General features: G+C 35.2%; 1 protein-coding gene across 18 annotated transcripts in view; it reads left to right on the top strand.

Annotated features, from left to right (window-relative positions):
• Positions 1–16,272, top strand: part of LOC126376453 (microtubule-actin cross-linking factor 1) — a 278,361-nt gene that overhangs the window by 171,286 nt on the left and 90,803 nt on the right. For 16 of the 18 annotated variants that reach the window (XM_050023773.1, XM_050023772.1, XM_050023782.1 and 13 more), the window contains one exon: positions 226–504. The exons of the other annotated variants lie outside the window; for them this stretch is intronic. In XM_050023773.1, the coding sequence (XP_049879730.1) occupies positions 226–504 (279 nt within the window). The remainder of the gene's footprint in view (positions 1–225; positions 505–16,272) is intronic. 18 annotated transcript variants of the gene reach the window in all.

Raw genomic sequence — 16,272 nt, 5'->3', positions numbered from 1 at the left:
CTATAACAATTATCAAGAGCAGATTGCTTTATAATTTTTCATTGACTTTATACTAAGCCCATTTAAGCCACAGGAAAAGACAATTTTCTGACGTGACCTATTGTAGATTTGCCTCGGTTAGCATTCGGCTGGACAAATGGTGAGCACTGATTCTCAACTTAAAAAAAAGCAATCTGCTCTTAAACTAACCTCAAAAACTAACTCGCTTTGACCCTAACCTGTTAGATCTATTCATCGCGATGTCAACGTTACGCTGAGTGGCTGTGCGACGAAGTACACCCTTCCCTGGACATGAAGCAAATCAAACGCCAGTCAGAAGTGGACTTGATGGAGCGACTGCGATCCAGAGGCATCACTGTAGACCCTGAGAAGATACCTACGGGCTCCGAGTCAGTGGCGAGAGAGCTAGATGAGCTTAACGCGAAGCATCAAAGATTACTTGATATGTTGTATGAGAGGCTACGACGCATCGCCGCCGCGAATCCCGGAGATATTGTCACTCTGGTAAGTGTTTTTTTTATTTATCGGATGGAGGCAAAGGTCTTTCAATCGTCAATTAAAATTGATCGTATAATTGCATAATAATAATAATAGATGTGTTGGCTTCGGCCCCACGCACGCCTTCCAGTCCGGGCCTCCATAGGCCCGAAAAATGAAAAAGACACAATAATAATAATAAACGTTTATTGCATAAAATTTTATTGGTTTATTGATTTAAAATGTAAAAAGAAGTAAGAAATAGTTCTTTTTTTCAAATATTTAGTCACTACATTTAAAAACCTATATCGTCTCCAAATATGCGTTCAAGTGTATCAATCATGTTGAAACGAATTTTAAATGCTGATTGACAGCAATTGACCTTTGCCTTCAACCTGTCATAATATCGATTTGTTATTTTTTTATTACTGTTTTATTGATAGAGCGATCATTATTTACAATGTTACGGACACGTTTCACACTACTTCTGCTCTACCTATAAATGAAAATGTTGCTGCAAATAAAAAAATAGTAATTATATCTACACCACAATTATCTTATTAAAAACTCTTTCGAATCAACGACAGACTTTTTAAATAATAATTGAATTTAATTAGGAAACAAAGAATAAAAAATATATTTGCGCGAATAAATTAAAATATTCTATGCGTCAAGGGCAAATAAAATCGATTTCATTTCTAGCATGCTTAACGTACTCGTACGCGTTATGCCAAAACGAAAACAATCTTAGACCAAGTCATTGTTAAGTCATGCATAATTAAAATTCGTAAATATCAAAAATAAAAATGTGATTGATTTTTGATCAATATAAACCAGCTTCTATTTCAGTATTCGCATTTTATAATTTATCTTTTACAGTCATCAACCTAATATTAACAGTCTAAAGCGCCATAAACCACATTCGCGCGCTAAAAAATAAAAATGGCGTCATTTGGCGCCAAGATCAAACTATACTTTTAAATTAAACGTATCAACGGTCGCGACTGGTTTTCTTGTTTGCGTGTGATTTGACCAATTCATATGATGACATCATTACCTTATGCTGTGTTATGTCACCGGACCTTGTGGTAAGACGGTCGGTGTTCTTTTAAAGGTTAATAGGTAATTGTGAATAGGCTTTAAGATGAATGATAAGCAAATAATTTCGACCGGAAGTCGTTTTATTTGAATTATGAATCGATAAATAGAAATGTATGGATTGAAAAAAAAACTCATTTTTGGTATTCTCATTCTGATAGTATCTTAAGAATATTTAAAAAATGCGGCATGCAAACAAAAAGTAATAAAACACAACAACAAAATGCACAACAATAATAAAAATTAATGAAATAATAATACCAGTGCACTGTTTATCAAAACTTACAAGCCCTGTATTACAAGAAATTTTCATTATTACAAGAATGTATTTATCAAAACTACACATGTAAATTACTTGTAACAAGTGTCAATATTTATTTCACAAGAATATTTTACAACATATTTTTTATTAAAAAATATATTTTTTTAAACGTAATTATATACCTGGATGCGGGCAGCGCATGACCGATCGTCGTGGAGATCCTTGGGGGAGGCCTATGCCCAGCAGTGGGCGTCATACGGCTGATGATGATATACCTGTGAGTAACTTGTAGCTTGTGAACGTGTAGACTAAGTTTTGAAAAACACGTCACAGGCATTCACTATTTGACGGGACAAATACACACTTGGCAACTTAAAACGGCAGGAAGGTACCCAGTTAGTTATATTGACTTATGGAATGTCGATTTGCCTTGTCACATAAAGAGAAAAAAACATGAAATATTGAATTAATAATTTTTAGTCAATTATTTTCATTATCTGAGCAAATTATGCACAAATGTGGTTTTTCCACACTACTACGCTCTATTAACTTCGGTAGCAATAAAAAACTGAATTAAAATGCAAAATGGATTCCGCCTCATCTTTATACCGTGTAGGTATTCCACAGAGGTATACCCATTCATTTGTTTTTAACTTTTTTAGTAAGTCGAAGATTTTTTTTAGTACACGTATAAAAAATAATATTGGTCTCATGCAAAAGATATGGAATATAAACAATTTTTAGAAGTTTTGATGAAGAAAACTACATAAGAATGTGACTGAAAATATGAGGCGACGGAATAGAGTCTGGATGTATATCCAAAGAGCACTAAATCAATTCAAGTGCCAGCAAATACCGCTCGTAAGTTCATAACCATATTAAGAATACATTAAAGCAATTAATATAATGTTCCTCTTAGGCTGAAAGTATCATTGAGTTATTCACCATATGCACGTCTGTTTGATGTTCAATATTTACAGCTATGTCAATACCATAATTCGAAGTGGATTAAAATAAGATGGGATATTGCAGTTTCATTTTCAATAAAAAAATATGTTAAACTATTTATAATGTAAACTTTATATTAGGTATTCTCATAATAGTTTAGTCGCACGCAAGCTTATGTTATATTGGAAATGCAAAGACCCAAACCTTGTTACCGTTATGTACTGTGGCGTCGCCTCCTAGAATCTTATAATTATATTTATTTACAGTCTTTTTGATAGCACAATCTTTTTACTCTCTATATCGAATATGTCATTAATTTAGAAAAATAAAAATTCTTGCAGTTCTGTCAATGTCAATGGACCTATTTATCACATAGTAGTGTGTGCTACCGAAACAATTTTTTCTTATTTTTTATTTTATATTTTGTTTTTATTTATATATTTTTTGAGATATAATTACCTACCTATGAAAGTATGATGTATGTATGAAATGAGCCACATCTATAAACTAAAATACTTACTACCCACTCTGTTTACCCATCATTAAAACTCAAATTGCGGCACTAATTTAAAACCTAAATACTTTATAAAAAAACAAAGATGCCTTTTAGGAATTAAAAAAAGTGCCCATGAATATAAACAAATAGGTGTAATCATTCCCTTATAAGAAGCTAGTCTGCCCACTTAATATCTTTAAATGGTTTTGCGTAGGCGTCGATGTATGGTCGTCGAGTTTATTAGTCTTATGCAATTTAGAATTACGTCTAGCTTTAACCTTTACGCCTAGGCTTGATTATAGGACATATTTAAAGCGTCAAATTTGGGCAAGTTGATGATTCCTAATGTTTATTGTTTAGCGCCGTTTCACTAATGAGTTATTCACCTTAAGTACAATTTTGACTAACAGTTGGCTCGACCATTATAGACGGCGATACGGCTCATCATCTATCACGTTGGTCTAACAGAAAGCTCGATGAAGTGTGGGTACTTAGTTTGTTTTCACTAGCGATAGATGTACGGTCACGAGCATTAATATGTATACACTTTGGTACCATGTCACATTAACTTTTTTGACAAATTGAACTGTAAGTCTCACTAAATGTCAAATATGTTAGTTCAACAGAGTTTTAAAGTGGGTACATTATATTGCTCATGACTTTACCTCTGACTACCCCAATTGGGATATAGTCGTGCGCCCATTCGGGCGGACACAAACTTAACTTTAGCTTGACAATTCTTAAACTAGTGCCGTCCTTCACTTACAATAAGTGCAAGAAAGAGATAGTGCTAGGTTTAGTTCTGACAAATTAAGTTCAAACTAAGTTGGTGGTAGCACGAATCGACACTATTTTGTAAGAAAATAACCTAGTGCTTACTTTTTATCATGTAAATTAATGGCATTATTGGGAAATTTTTCAAAAAAATATTTACAACCTAAAAAAACAATGAGGCCTGGGGAGGCCTTTGCCCAGCAGTGGGATCTTGTAGGCTAGATTAGATTAGAAAAAAACAATTAATCAAAAAATAAATTAAATAGAAAAAGTAAAATGATTTTTCAGTTTTATTATTTTTTTATGTTTGATTGTTAAAAATTAATGAATTAAATCAATGAATGATTTGTAGAATGATTAATTTCGATTCTTCGATAAAACGTTTACAAACTTCTAGACCTCAGAAATGTTTACCAGACTGCAAACATTTTTGTCGACAAAATGCCTCCGCTTTTTCAGTAACTTAATCTACTGGTGTCAATGACATGGTCTAAAAAACGACAATAGTCGGGTAGCCATTTTGAAAAACCGTCCACTTTGAAGACATTATTCCGCTCAGGTAGATAATGTTTCCTTCTTTTGAATATATAAAACGTTGCCAAACATATCGTGTGGCCCAGTAGGTAGAACACGGTGGTCTAACAGAAAGCACGGTGAGGTATGGGTGGTTAGGTCATCTTGCAACTCTGACTACCCCATTGGGATATTAAGCTTATGTTTATGTATGGCCTTAAAAAAGTTTAGTACAGTCTATTGTGAATCGGCGCCCGTGAATATTGAGGCAACACGAGAAGTGTATCAGGACCGAAGCAAATGGAATTCCATAGTCTGTCTTTATCCCGGTGGGAAATACGCGTGAGTTTATGTATGTATTATTTTCCTAAGCTCCCAACAGAATTTGAATTGATATGATGCTCACTAGCGGACCTATGTTTTGTATGTTTTTTAGCTTCTTTTTTAACTTATTTGTACTAACTCCGCGATATCATAATAATGTTTATGTTTAAACACATTTAGATTTATGTCAAAAGTCTGACCTCAGCTTGAAGTTATAAGGTAAACAGTGCGAGCTATTTTTAGGTATTACGCCAGGTATCAGACTAGTATATATTTCAAATGGTAACACTTATGTGATGGCGCAATGCGGGCCCACAATCGGCGACAACATCCGTTCTAGGTGCTACGATTATTCTGAATATACATATACAGGGTGTTAGCGACACCGTATCGAACACTGAGGGGGATGATCCAGCTCATGATTCTGAGTTAATAAACATAACATAAACTGCCTATATACGTCCCACTGCTGGGCACAGGCCTCCCCTCAATCAACCGGAGGGGGTATGGAGCATACTCCACCACGCTGCTCCACTGCGGGTTGGTGGAGGTGTTTTTACGGCTAATAGCCGGGACCAACGGCTTCACGTGCCCTCCGAAGCACGGAATCATCTTACTTTTTCGGACAATCAGGTGATTCAAGCCTGAAAAGTCCTTACCAAACAAAGGACAGTCTCACAAAGTGATTTCGACAATGTCCCCATCGGGAATTGAACCCGGACCTCCAGATTGTGAGCCTAACGCTCTAACCACTAGACCACGGAGGCTGTCTGAGTTAATATCAAATGGCATTTTCCGTCGAAAATAATTTCACATTCCCGACCTGTAATGTACTTTTAAGAAGACCAGGGGGGTTAAATGGCCACATCGAAGCAATTCACCCAAGAAAGCAATATTGCAATTTGACATTTGCGCATAAAAAAGTAAGTGCGCAATGCAAACAAATGTCAAATAGAAATATTGCTTTCTCAGATGAATTGCTTCGATGTGGCCATTTTAACCCCCTAGGTATTTTCAATCCTATGACAAGCCGCCATTGCTAGCCCATTGATGACGTAAGTGTTACCATTAAATTGGTATCTCTAACATACCAAGGACGTAAATTTTATTATTGAAAATTAATTGAATTACTGACTAATGTATTTAATTACTATTATTTGTCACATATACAAAAGCTGTACAGATTTGCCTTTGTTTAACCTTCTAATTTCATGGATAACAGACATATATATCTTTTATCTTTATTTTTGGGTATTTTACCTATTTCCCAGGCACAACACATCTTCCACCAAATACTATTCTACATACATAAACTTACGCCCGTAATCCCTAATGGGGTGGGCAGAGCCACAAGTAATCAAAGACAACTAAATACTATTCTGATTAAAATAAAGAGAAGCAGTGTAAGTAGCAACATTATTCTATGCATATCTGATCCAAACATGAAGCAAGAATTATTTTTATATATGCTTCTGCCATTAGATTATATTTTCAAATAATTATTTATCCCGGGCAAAGAGAAAATAGGTAATTATCACTTCAAATCTGAACAGCGCCATCAAAATTTGAAGAACTTAGCCTAGAATTCCCTGATTACCCACGGCACAAATGACGTATCTGCTATTTTTTGTTGTAACAATTTGTGTCTTATTGACAATGGCAAAAGCTGCTAATCAGATTCGCCAAAAACTTCAGATGCGTGACCAAATTGGAGATGTCCTTAGAAAAGGTTTAATACGATCTACTCTGAACCGGCGTGCGTGTATGAAGCGATTGATGAATGTGGAGGAAACAAGAGAAGTGTGTCAGGGTCAGGATCGAAGCAAATGGAATTCTATAGTCTCTGCTTACCGCGGTGGGAAATAGGCGTGAGTTTATGTATGTATGTATGATCAGATGCGTCAGTTAGTGACGTCAGCGGCGAAATGACGTCACCAGTGGCTTATACGGATCTAACCGACATTGTTTGTAAGTGTTGATGTATGGACGTGACTTCTAATGCGAATTAGATAGATAATAAAAATGTTTTTTATTTCATTATTTAATGGCTAGCACATGTCTGAGTCCTGCTAAATGTAATATGTGTGATGTTGTGAGATCTTCTCAAAGAAGTACACGCCTCTTGCGTTGGTTTTCTACTTCATCATCATCAGCCCATTAACTTCCCCACTGCTGGGGCACGGGCCTTCCCTATGGATGGGTAGGGAGATCGGGCCTTAAACCATCACGCGGGCCCAGTGCGGATTGATGGTTATTAACGACTGCTAATGCAGCCGGGACCAACGGCTTAACGTGCCTTCCGAAGCGCGGAGGAGCTCGAGATGAAAACTTTTTTTTGCGGTTACCCATCCTATGACCGGCCATTGCGAAAGCTGCTTTACTTCAACAATCGCAGACCGAGCGCATTTACCGCTGCGCCACCGAGCTCCTCATTATACAATAGTTTACTTTTATTAGGATATTTTTTTTTATATGATAGGATAGGTTTTTTAGTTAATTATGATAAAAAAATTACTAACACAATTGACTTGACCATTATAGACGGCGATACGGGTCCCGCCTATTAATTTGGTTTAACAGAAAGCTCGGTGGCGCGTGGGCTTAGTTCATCTTATGATGGATGTACTTCTGACTACCGCAATTAGGATTGGGCGTGAGTTTATGCACCTCTGCAATGGGTCACTTAGAACATGTAATCAATTACTGTATAATGACAAAACCAAAATTGTAAATGAAAACTGCAGTAAATACAGGCTAAATAAGTAGTAGTAGTACAATTAAGTAGTTGGTTCTCAAAATATATTATGTTTTTTTTTTAAAACAAAAAGGAACACTGCATTAAATACAGGCTAAGTACTTAGTACAATTAAGCAGTTCGTTCCTAAAAATACAATTGTTTTCTTTTTTTAAAAAAAGAACGTCTACGGCCCTATGGGCGAGATTTTCTTGCAGCTTATTTTCCCCGGCTAGTCTAGTAGAAACTAGTCTACTATACTGTCAGGGTTATTATTGACCTGCCAAATGCCCCCGGCTCGTGTAAACACTACGACTTCCATCAGTAAGTAGCAACCGGGACCAATGGCTTCACGTGCCTTCCTTAGCATGGATTATCTTACTTTCGGACAATCTGGTGATCGGCCTGTAATATCTTAACCCAGCTTCACATGATTTTTGTGGTAAGTCCTCACCGGGATTCGAATCGGGGACTTCAAAACCAAGAGCCCAACATTCAACGTTCACAGAGAGATTGTGTTTTCTCTAACAAGTGGGACAAAGATAATATTACACCATACAGCCTCGTCGTTCCACTTAAATCCTTCAAAGACAGTTCACAGATAAAAAATATTGAAAGTAAAAATAATTATGCAAGCAAAGAACCTATTTATGGTTCTGCCTAGTTATCTACTTCCTCGCAAACCTTGACACATTGGCCATGTGTCGCTAAAATTACGTCATTTTATATATACAGAATTTCCTCAAGTTTGCTCGCTTGATATTATTATAAGCTATTAATGTAGTTTGATCGTAATTATATAAATTATAACAGCCTCCGTGGTCTAGTGGTTAGAGCGTTAGGCTCACGATCTGGAGGTCCGGGTTCGATTCCCGATGGGGACATTGTCGAAATCACTTTGTGAGACTGTCCTTTGTTTGGTAAGGACTTTTCAGGCTTGAATCACCTGATTGTCCGAAAAAGTAAGATGATTCCGTGCTTCGGAGGGCACGTTAAGCCGTTGGTCCCGGCTATTAGCCGTAAAAACACCTCCACCAACCCGCATTGGAGCAGCGTGGTGGAGTATGCTCCATACCCCCTCCGGTTGATTGAGGGGAGGCCTGTACCCAGCAGTGGGACGTATATAGGCTATTTATGTTATTATTATATTATGATCGTAATTATGAGTTTAGTAAGCCTGAGAGATTTTTAAACAATAAGTACATGTTTTTTCTTTGGTACTTAGGTTTGGTGTCTTAGATACTTATATATTTTGGTAAGCCGTGAGAGGCTGTCTGAGGGGACGCTTGTGCCCAGAAGTGGGACGTATGAAGGCTGTTTAACCTTGTTTCATAAAATCCTGAAAAACTACATTAAGGGTCATATAAAAAAATAATAATAATAAAATTGTTTATTTTCTTTCTGGTTCTACAGTCGTATTAATAGACTAATCTCAGCTTCGATAATGCCCTCAAGATCATGTCAATGTGACAGTTCTTATATAAAAACAGGGACCTGGGGGGTTAAAATGGCCACATCGAAGCATTTCTATTATTTGTCATACTGAGTCCTCGTCTTCATTCGGTCAATATTCGTAATTTATTACTTTTTTTTAAAAGCAAGTAATTATTTACCACCGATTTACGATGGAGACGAACGCATTACACATCTGTTTACGTAAACTATATTTCCGTTTGTTTTCTTTCAATTTGTAAAGGTCAAAATGAAACTCAAAAATATGTTATGAACTAAGTAGCTAAGTAAATATTTTTTGAACGTCTCATTCGCCTAATACAGCAATCAAAATTCTGTTACAACTCAAATTTCTATTATCGTTGAGGAAAACTAGTTTCAGTAAAATTCTCGACACACTGTCTTAGGCGTTCTTAAACATACTGATCCTTTTTTTATATACTTATCTAGAATTCGCAAACATTATAGTTTGTGTATGCCTCCGCTGTTAATATTTATTATTATACCGTTTCGGTCTTTTTTTGTTTTTAATAATATATATATTTATTTATTTATTTATTTATTTAGATATCCAACAGCATTAACAATAGTTGTTTACTTATATAATACATGTACAAAATTTCTTCGCCAATAACAGGATATCATAACATGCAAATTTAAATGAACCGTGTTAGCGTGTGTGTGTGTGTGTGTGTGTGTATGTGTGTAGTGCGATGTAATAGTGTGATAATTACTTACGAAAACATTAACTTACGTATTTTATATTATATTGTATTGTATTATACCTATACAAAAGACAATGAAATAACAAAATAAATACATACATATTAACATAATAGCACAATATATCTAATTATTATATGTATGTATTATAAATATAATATGGATTTAACTACATGATGGTTATTTATGTGCTTATAATTTATAATTTAGATAACCTCTCGAGTACAAGTTTCTTAAAAGAAGGTTTCGATAAAGCATAAATGTCAAAATCACTAAATGTATTATTATAAACATTAAGTGCTTTTATTTATTTATTTTAATATATTTTTTTTCTATTTATTTTTTATATGTTATTGCACTAAGTAATTGTAAGCGGATTATAGCGCCGAGACAAACCCGAGAGGGGTTTAGCGGTGTTATTTTATTGTTTTGTTAATTTTTCGTTGTATTCAATAAAAAAAAAGAGATATTATTTTCTTGTTTTGACATAGAAATAGCGGTTAACGATTGAATTAAATCGTCATGAAAATTACAAGTGAGGCATTAAAATTAATTAATATGTCATTGAAATATGTCAAGGGCGACTACAGTGGAATTATCACTGAAATAGCGACATTGAGATAAAGTACACTTTACAATACCTAAAACTATTATTTTTAAACATTACCTATTCGAAGTTGATAAAGAAATTAAACAAAAGATAAGCTAGGTATAAAATAATATAAGTATTTATTAGAGGTAGTTTGAACATGCAAAGTTATGTTAAAATCGGTTGGGTTGCATTGACTTATTTCAGAATGACTAATGTTATCTCGTTCTTACAAGGAACCGGTTTTTCATCAGCACGTAAATTCGCGAAAAAGAACCTAAACAAAATCATACAAGCCAGTAAATTTAAAAACATCAGAATTTACTTCTTAGGTAGCCAAGTGGAAACGGGTTGGATAAAAAACCTGTTCTAAAAAAGTAACAATACTGAAGTATGACGTCACGTTGCAGCTCTATCACGAAGATAGCATGACAATTCGTCGCGATGACGCGTTTTTTTAATCTGTTCTCTAGTAGCGCGCGAACGACGAACGGCGATCGACGCACGCGCGGAATCGAAACGAAATTCAAACCGCAAATTCGATGTGCAAATAAGTGTTGAGTGGCGAGTGTTATTTTTAAAGGTGTTTTATTGTGCAACAAGTTCTTTTATGTGCGACTTGGATGGATTTATTTATTTTGTATTTTTAACTGATTTTCTTTTTATCTTAAACTTGTGCACCGGTTTATCGACAGTTTTATAAACATAAGATAAAAAGCGATTATTTTGAAGGCAAATCAAACAATACGGTTGGAAACGGACATCGGCGAATGTGTCCACAATTAAAATTAAAAACAAAATGTTATTGACATCCGGCGTTTGTTGCGTTCAAAGGCTTAGAATAATAAGGGATAGGTAGTTGCTCTTGACACTTATAATGACTTCAGCATGTATCTGTAGAAGTTAAAAGTCCACTTCTACATTTGTATTTTTACTGCTATAGTAATCATAGAGCAACACGGACCTTCTAATAATACGAAATAACTTACTGCTTTAAAATAAAAATATACATTTTTATTATAAAAATAGGCTTGCGTTTGACCGCAATCGTAAGTTAAGATGTGACCTAAGGTGCTACACGCTTTCCTAGTAAATGCCTATTGACTTTTGTTACTAAATATAACTAATTTAAGGTTACCTTATGTGTAGATAATCTCGCTCATAGATGTACAAAATTGCACAAAACCTTTAGCATAAGTTTTTAAATATAAAAAAATCTATACATAGACAAACGAAAGACAGGTCGACCTTAACCGACTTTGTAAATACAAGAGCAGTTCAGTTTTAATTGGTAGCGGTTGACATATGAATGGACTGTATTGACCGTATGTCGTGTCCTCAAGTGATTGACATGCGTAACATTTGCATACTGCTATGGGTATTATGTTGCTGCAAAAATATAAAATAAAAACGTTGATAAAAACATAAAAGCAATGCTAAATGCTCAAGTAATTAAGCAAAGATTCGAATTATTTTAAATTATAATTTTTGTATTTCGCAAAAAATAACTCGAGACATCACTAGTGCCATAAAAAGTTGGTTATTCGTTTATTCTGCCAAGGAGTTCTGATAGAATACATTTTTGGTTACTTATAAAAAATAAATGTTTAAGTCTATTAAAAAAAACAAATTAATATAAAAAAAACAAAAACAGATTTTTTTATTTACACTCGAGATGACAGCTAGAATTTGGCGACAACAGATTAAAAACGTTTTCAATGAAGCAGTGTCGACTTAAAAAGCTTTGAAAATTAAAATGCTATGGAATTCGCTTTTAATACCTCGCATAACAACTATCAAAACAGTAGTTAATCAACAATAATTAAATGATAGTGGTACCTAACAAGGGTTATATTTTTAAACTTAGCGTTTCGATTGCAATGAAGATAAACTAGATAACATATGCAATAAATGACACTTATCAGATAATATAGAGATGTTTTATAAGGTGTTACAATACAAAATTATGTCACTTTGGAAATATGTGTTACGATAATAAGAGAATTTATCCTTGTGAAGTTGTGACTCATGAAATGTAAAGTGATGTTTTGGTTCTTTTTAAAATACTTATTGACAACATTATAATAATGTCTCCTTCCGAGAAACTGTGAAAGGCATACTTACAATACAAGAAATAAAAATAAAATTGCTATTCAAATTTCTAGATTAAGTAAATTAAATTCATCTTTTTTGGGGTTACGTATACTTTTTTACAATAAAATACCAGATAATATTTTAAATTTGTCAGAAAATAAATTTAAAGCTCATGTGAAGCTTACTTTATGTAAAAAAGCTTATTATAAGATTAATGACTACCTAAATGATAAAAATGTGTGGTATTGAATGTGTTCCTCTAGTTACTAAATAACTTGTAATGTATAACCTCATTGGTTTTTAAAAGATGTGTTGCTGTTGCAGTTTCTTGTCATTTCTTCTCCTCAGCCATAACACCTTGCGAAATGACGTAAATTCAAAAATGTTACATTGACCTTCAACAAGTTTATCCATGATAATTACGTTGAATAAATGATTCTGATTTCTGATTAATAGAGTCTAGATTGCCTTAATTTAGCTAAAAATGAATTGGCTTCCAAATAAAATGTTAGGACATTAAGCCGTTGGTTCCGGTTACTACTTACTGATGTAAGTAAGTAGTCGTTACATGAGCCTCAATAATAACACTGACACCAGTGTTGATGAGATTGGCAATTCACAACCCACACGATAGAAGAAGATTATAAATCAAGGCAAGCTTAGTCTAGACTTTAGACCCTTTGCACAAATTATTATAAACGTAAATAAAGCACATATGACCTTGGATATTCCGCTCGATAAGTTTAACATGATGTCATGTGAAGATAATCCTATTTACTCCTACTTACTTGATGAGAAGACGCAAAAACTGATTTTGTTGTTGACTTAGGCCGGGTTTCCACTGGCGCGGAGATGGGTGGAGAAGAGCGGAGATTTGCGGACCACAGAGGCCGTTCTAAAAACCTTAACGTTTCCGTTGTATAAACTCTAATAATAGAAAAGACACCGTTGCTTTCCTTTTTCAAATTGTTCTTTATTGTACTCTGGTATTATGTGGCTGAAGTAGATAACAAGACTTTTTTTAACGGTACATCATTGAGTGAAATGCTAATAAATAGAAACAAATAATAAAAATACACCTATCTACCAATATTATTGTATTATCCGTCTCGTAATCAAACGAAAACAGTTCTAAATTTCGTCGACATTGTACTATGAGTCCCCTATTCTGTCGTGCAATGAGTTAACCAGTCACCTTGATTACTGCTACCGGCGCAAGCGCTTGGCACGCGACGATCAGCGCCGACGCATCTGTATTGTGATAACTCTTTCCTTATGTTTCTTTCTTCAGTTTAGGACTGTTTCGATTGTGTTTTATGTATAAATAATTTGCAATGTAATTATCTATTTTTATTCGTAGCTGCGAAAAGCAGGATAACGCAGACGGCAGACGATTTTATACTGATAGACTATATCCCAATAATGGACACTTTCCAGGGCACGTTCCTCAGAAACAGTATAGATGGCGCTGTACAGATGTTAATTCGTTTAACCTTCTAATTTCATGGATAACATTATATGCATTTCTTTTTTCTTTGATTTTGGATGTAAATGGTGACCCTTTTTATTACACCAAGGTACAATTACATCTTCCCATTATTATTCTTCTTCTATCGTGTGGGTTGTGAGGTGAATTACCAACCTCATCAACCCTGGTGTCAGGGTTACTATTGAGCCGCCAAATGCCCCTGACATGACTCATATAACGACTACGTACTTACATCAGTATGTAGTAACCGGGACCAACGGCTTAACGGATTATTATTCTGATCAAAATAAAGAGAAGCAATATAGGTAGCAACAATATTCTATACATCATCATCAGCCCATTAACGTCCCCACTGCTGGGGCACAGGCCTTCCCTATGGATGGATAGGGAGATCGGGCCTTAAACCATCACGCGGGCCCAGTGCGGATTGATGGTTATTAACGACTGCTAATGCAGCCGGGACCAACGGCTTAACATGCCTTCCGAAGCATGGAGGAGCTCGAGATGAAAATTTTTTTTTTATGGTCACCCATCCTATGACCGGCCTTTGCGAAAGTTGCTTTACTTCAACAATCGCAGACCGAGCGCGTTAACCGCTGCGCCACCGAGCTGCTCATTCTATACATAATGTGATCCAACTATCAAACAACAATTATTTTTATATATGTTTTTGCCATTACATTGTATTTTGGAATAATTATGTACCCGAGTAATGAGAAAATAGGTAATTGTCACGTTAAAGCTGTACAACGCCCTCTATATTTATATCTATATGTGTATCCGGCTCGAAAGACCATACGATGTAAGGGCCAAAGCTGGGTTCCGGCTTCAGCGCTCCATCTTCAGTTGTAGTTGTGGGAGTTGATCGTTAACTCAAAGATTCGTTAAGTAGGTTAAATTGTTTATTACGTCTTTATTAGCGCTCGTGGCTAGTACGTATCGTTTACGTTGAGTGACCGTTTCACACTGACTCACTAATATAATCGACTGCGCATCGCTACGAAAAGCAGGGCGCAACGTTAGCAAATTATGTTCGGTTGAAGACCGTACAACATGTATAATTATTCGAAATGTCAATAATATATAAGTAAGCATTATTTGAGCAAAAAATTATAAGATCACGACTTGGTATTTGCTATTCCATCAAGGATGTAAATGAGACACATCAACATAAACAACCTATATAAGGTCCACTGCTGGACAGGCCTCCCTTCAATCGACCGGAGGGGGTAAGGAGCATAGTCCACCACGCTGCTCCATTGCGGTTAGTGGAGGTGTTTTTACGGCTAATAGCCGGGACCAACTGCTTAATGTGCTTTCCGAAGCACGGAATCAGCTTACTTTTTAACAGCTTCCGTGGTCTAGTGGTTAGAGCGTTAGGCGCACGATTTGACATTTGCGCATATAAAGTAAGTGCGCAATGAAAATAAATGGCAAATAGCAATTTTGATTTTATAGATGAATTGCCTCGATGTGGCCTTTTTAACCCCCGGGTTCGAGTCTCGATGGGGACATTGACGAAATCACTTTGTGAGACTGTCATTTATTTGGTAAGGGCGTTACAGGGCAGGGTTGAATCACCTGATTGTCCGAAAAGTAATTTTTAATGATTTATATAACAAGCGAAAAAATGTCAACAATCAGTTGGATTGGAATTCATGAAAGTTATCTGACAAGCTTCTTACTCACGAGTAAATTAATTCAGAGATTTGTAGCGAATAATTTATTGTATCGTAAACATGAATGTAAATCTTTCAAGAAATTCACTTTTGGCAGTACTTTTTACCCTCAAATGTTTTGGGTTTTCTAAATGTTTCTTGTCTATATTTGTTTGAAAAAGAATCACTCATCAAAATGCTTCATTTTCACTGCGTGATTTGGCAAGCGCCACTCTATAGAATGGGCGCGAGTTCTGTGCCAACAAACCTATTTATACAACCACAAACTTTTACCGTTTCAAGATCACCTTTCATGACATTATTAACCTTATCTTCTTTAGCATTAGGATGGTTTATTATTTCCTTAACTGTATTAGTATCTTTGTGTTTCTGAAAACTTGTAGCGTCAATAATTTGCTGTTGGGAAAGAAAGATTTTTCTTATTGTTAACCTTATTTCTTTCATGTTTAAAGTCATTAGTATTTTCTCTAATTTATTATTGTTGTTCTTACGAGATGACTTTCATGCGTACTCCTCTTCAGTTTCAGTATATCCTTCTTTTACTTCTCGTATATATCGAACTGAGTGAACTGAAGTCAATTTGTGCTGAAATATAGTGATTCCACTCTATCTTGTAATAG

Source organism: Pectinophora gossypiella, chromosome 21 (assembly GCF_024362695.1).
Source record: "Pectinophora gossypiella chromosome 21, ilPecGoss1.1, whole genome shotgun sequence".
NCBI lineage: Eukaryota > Metazoa > Arthropoda > Insecta > Lepidoptera > Gelechiidae > Pectinophora > Pectinophora gossypiella.
Note: the sequence above shows the minus strand (reverse complement) of the source record. Positions and strands in the feature narration are given on the sequence as shown.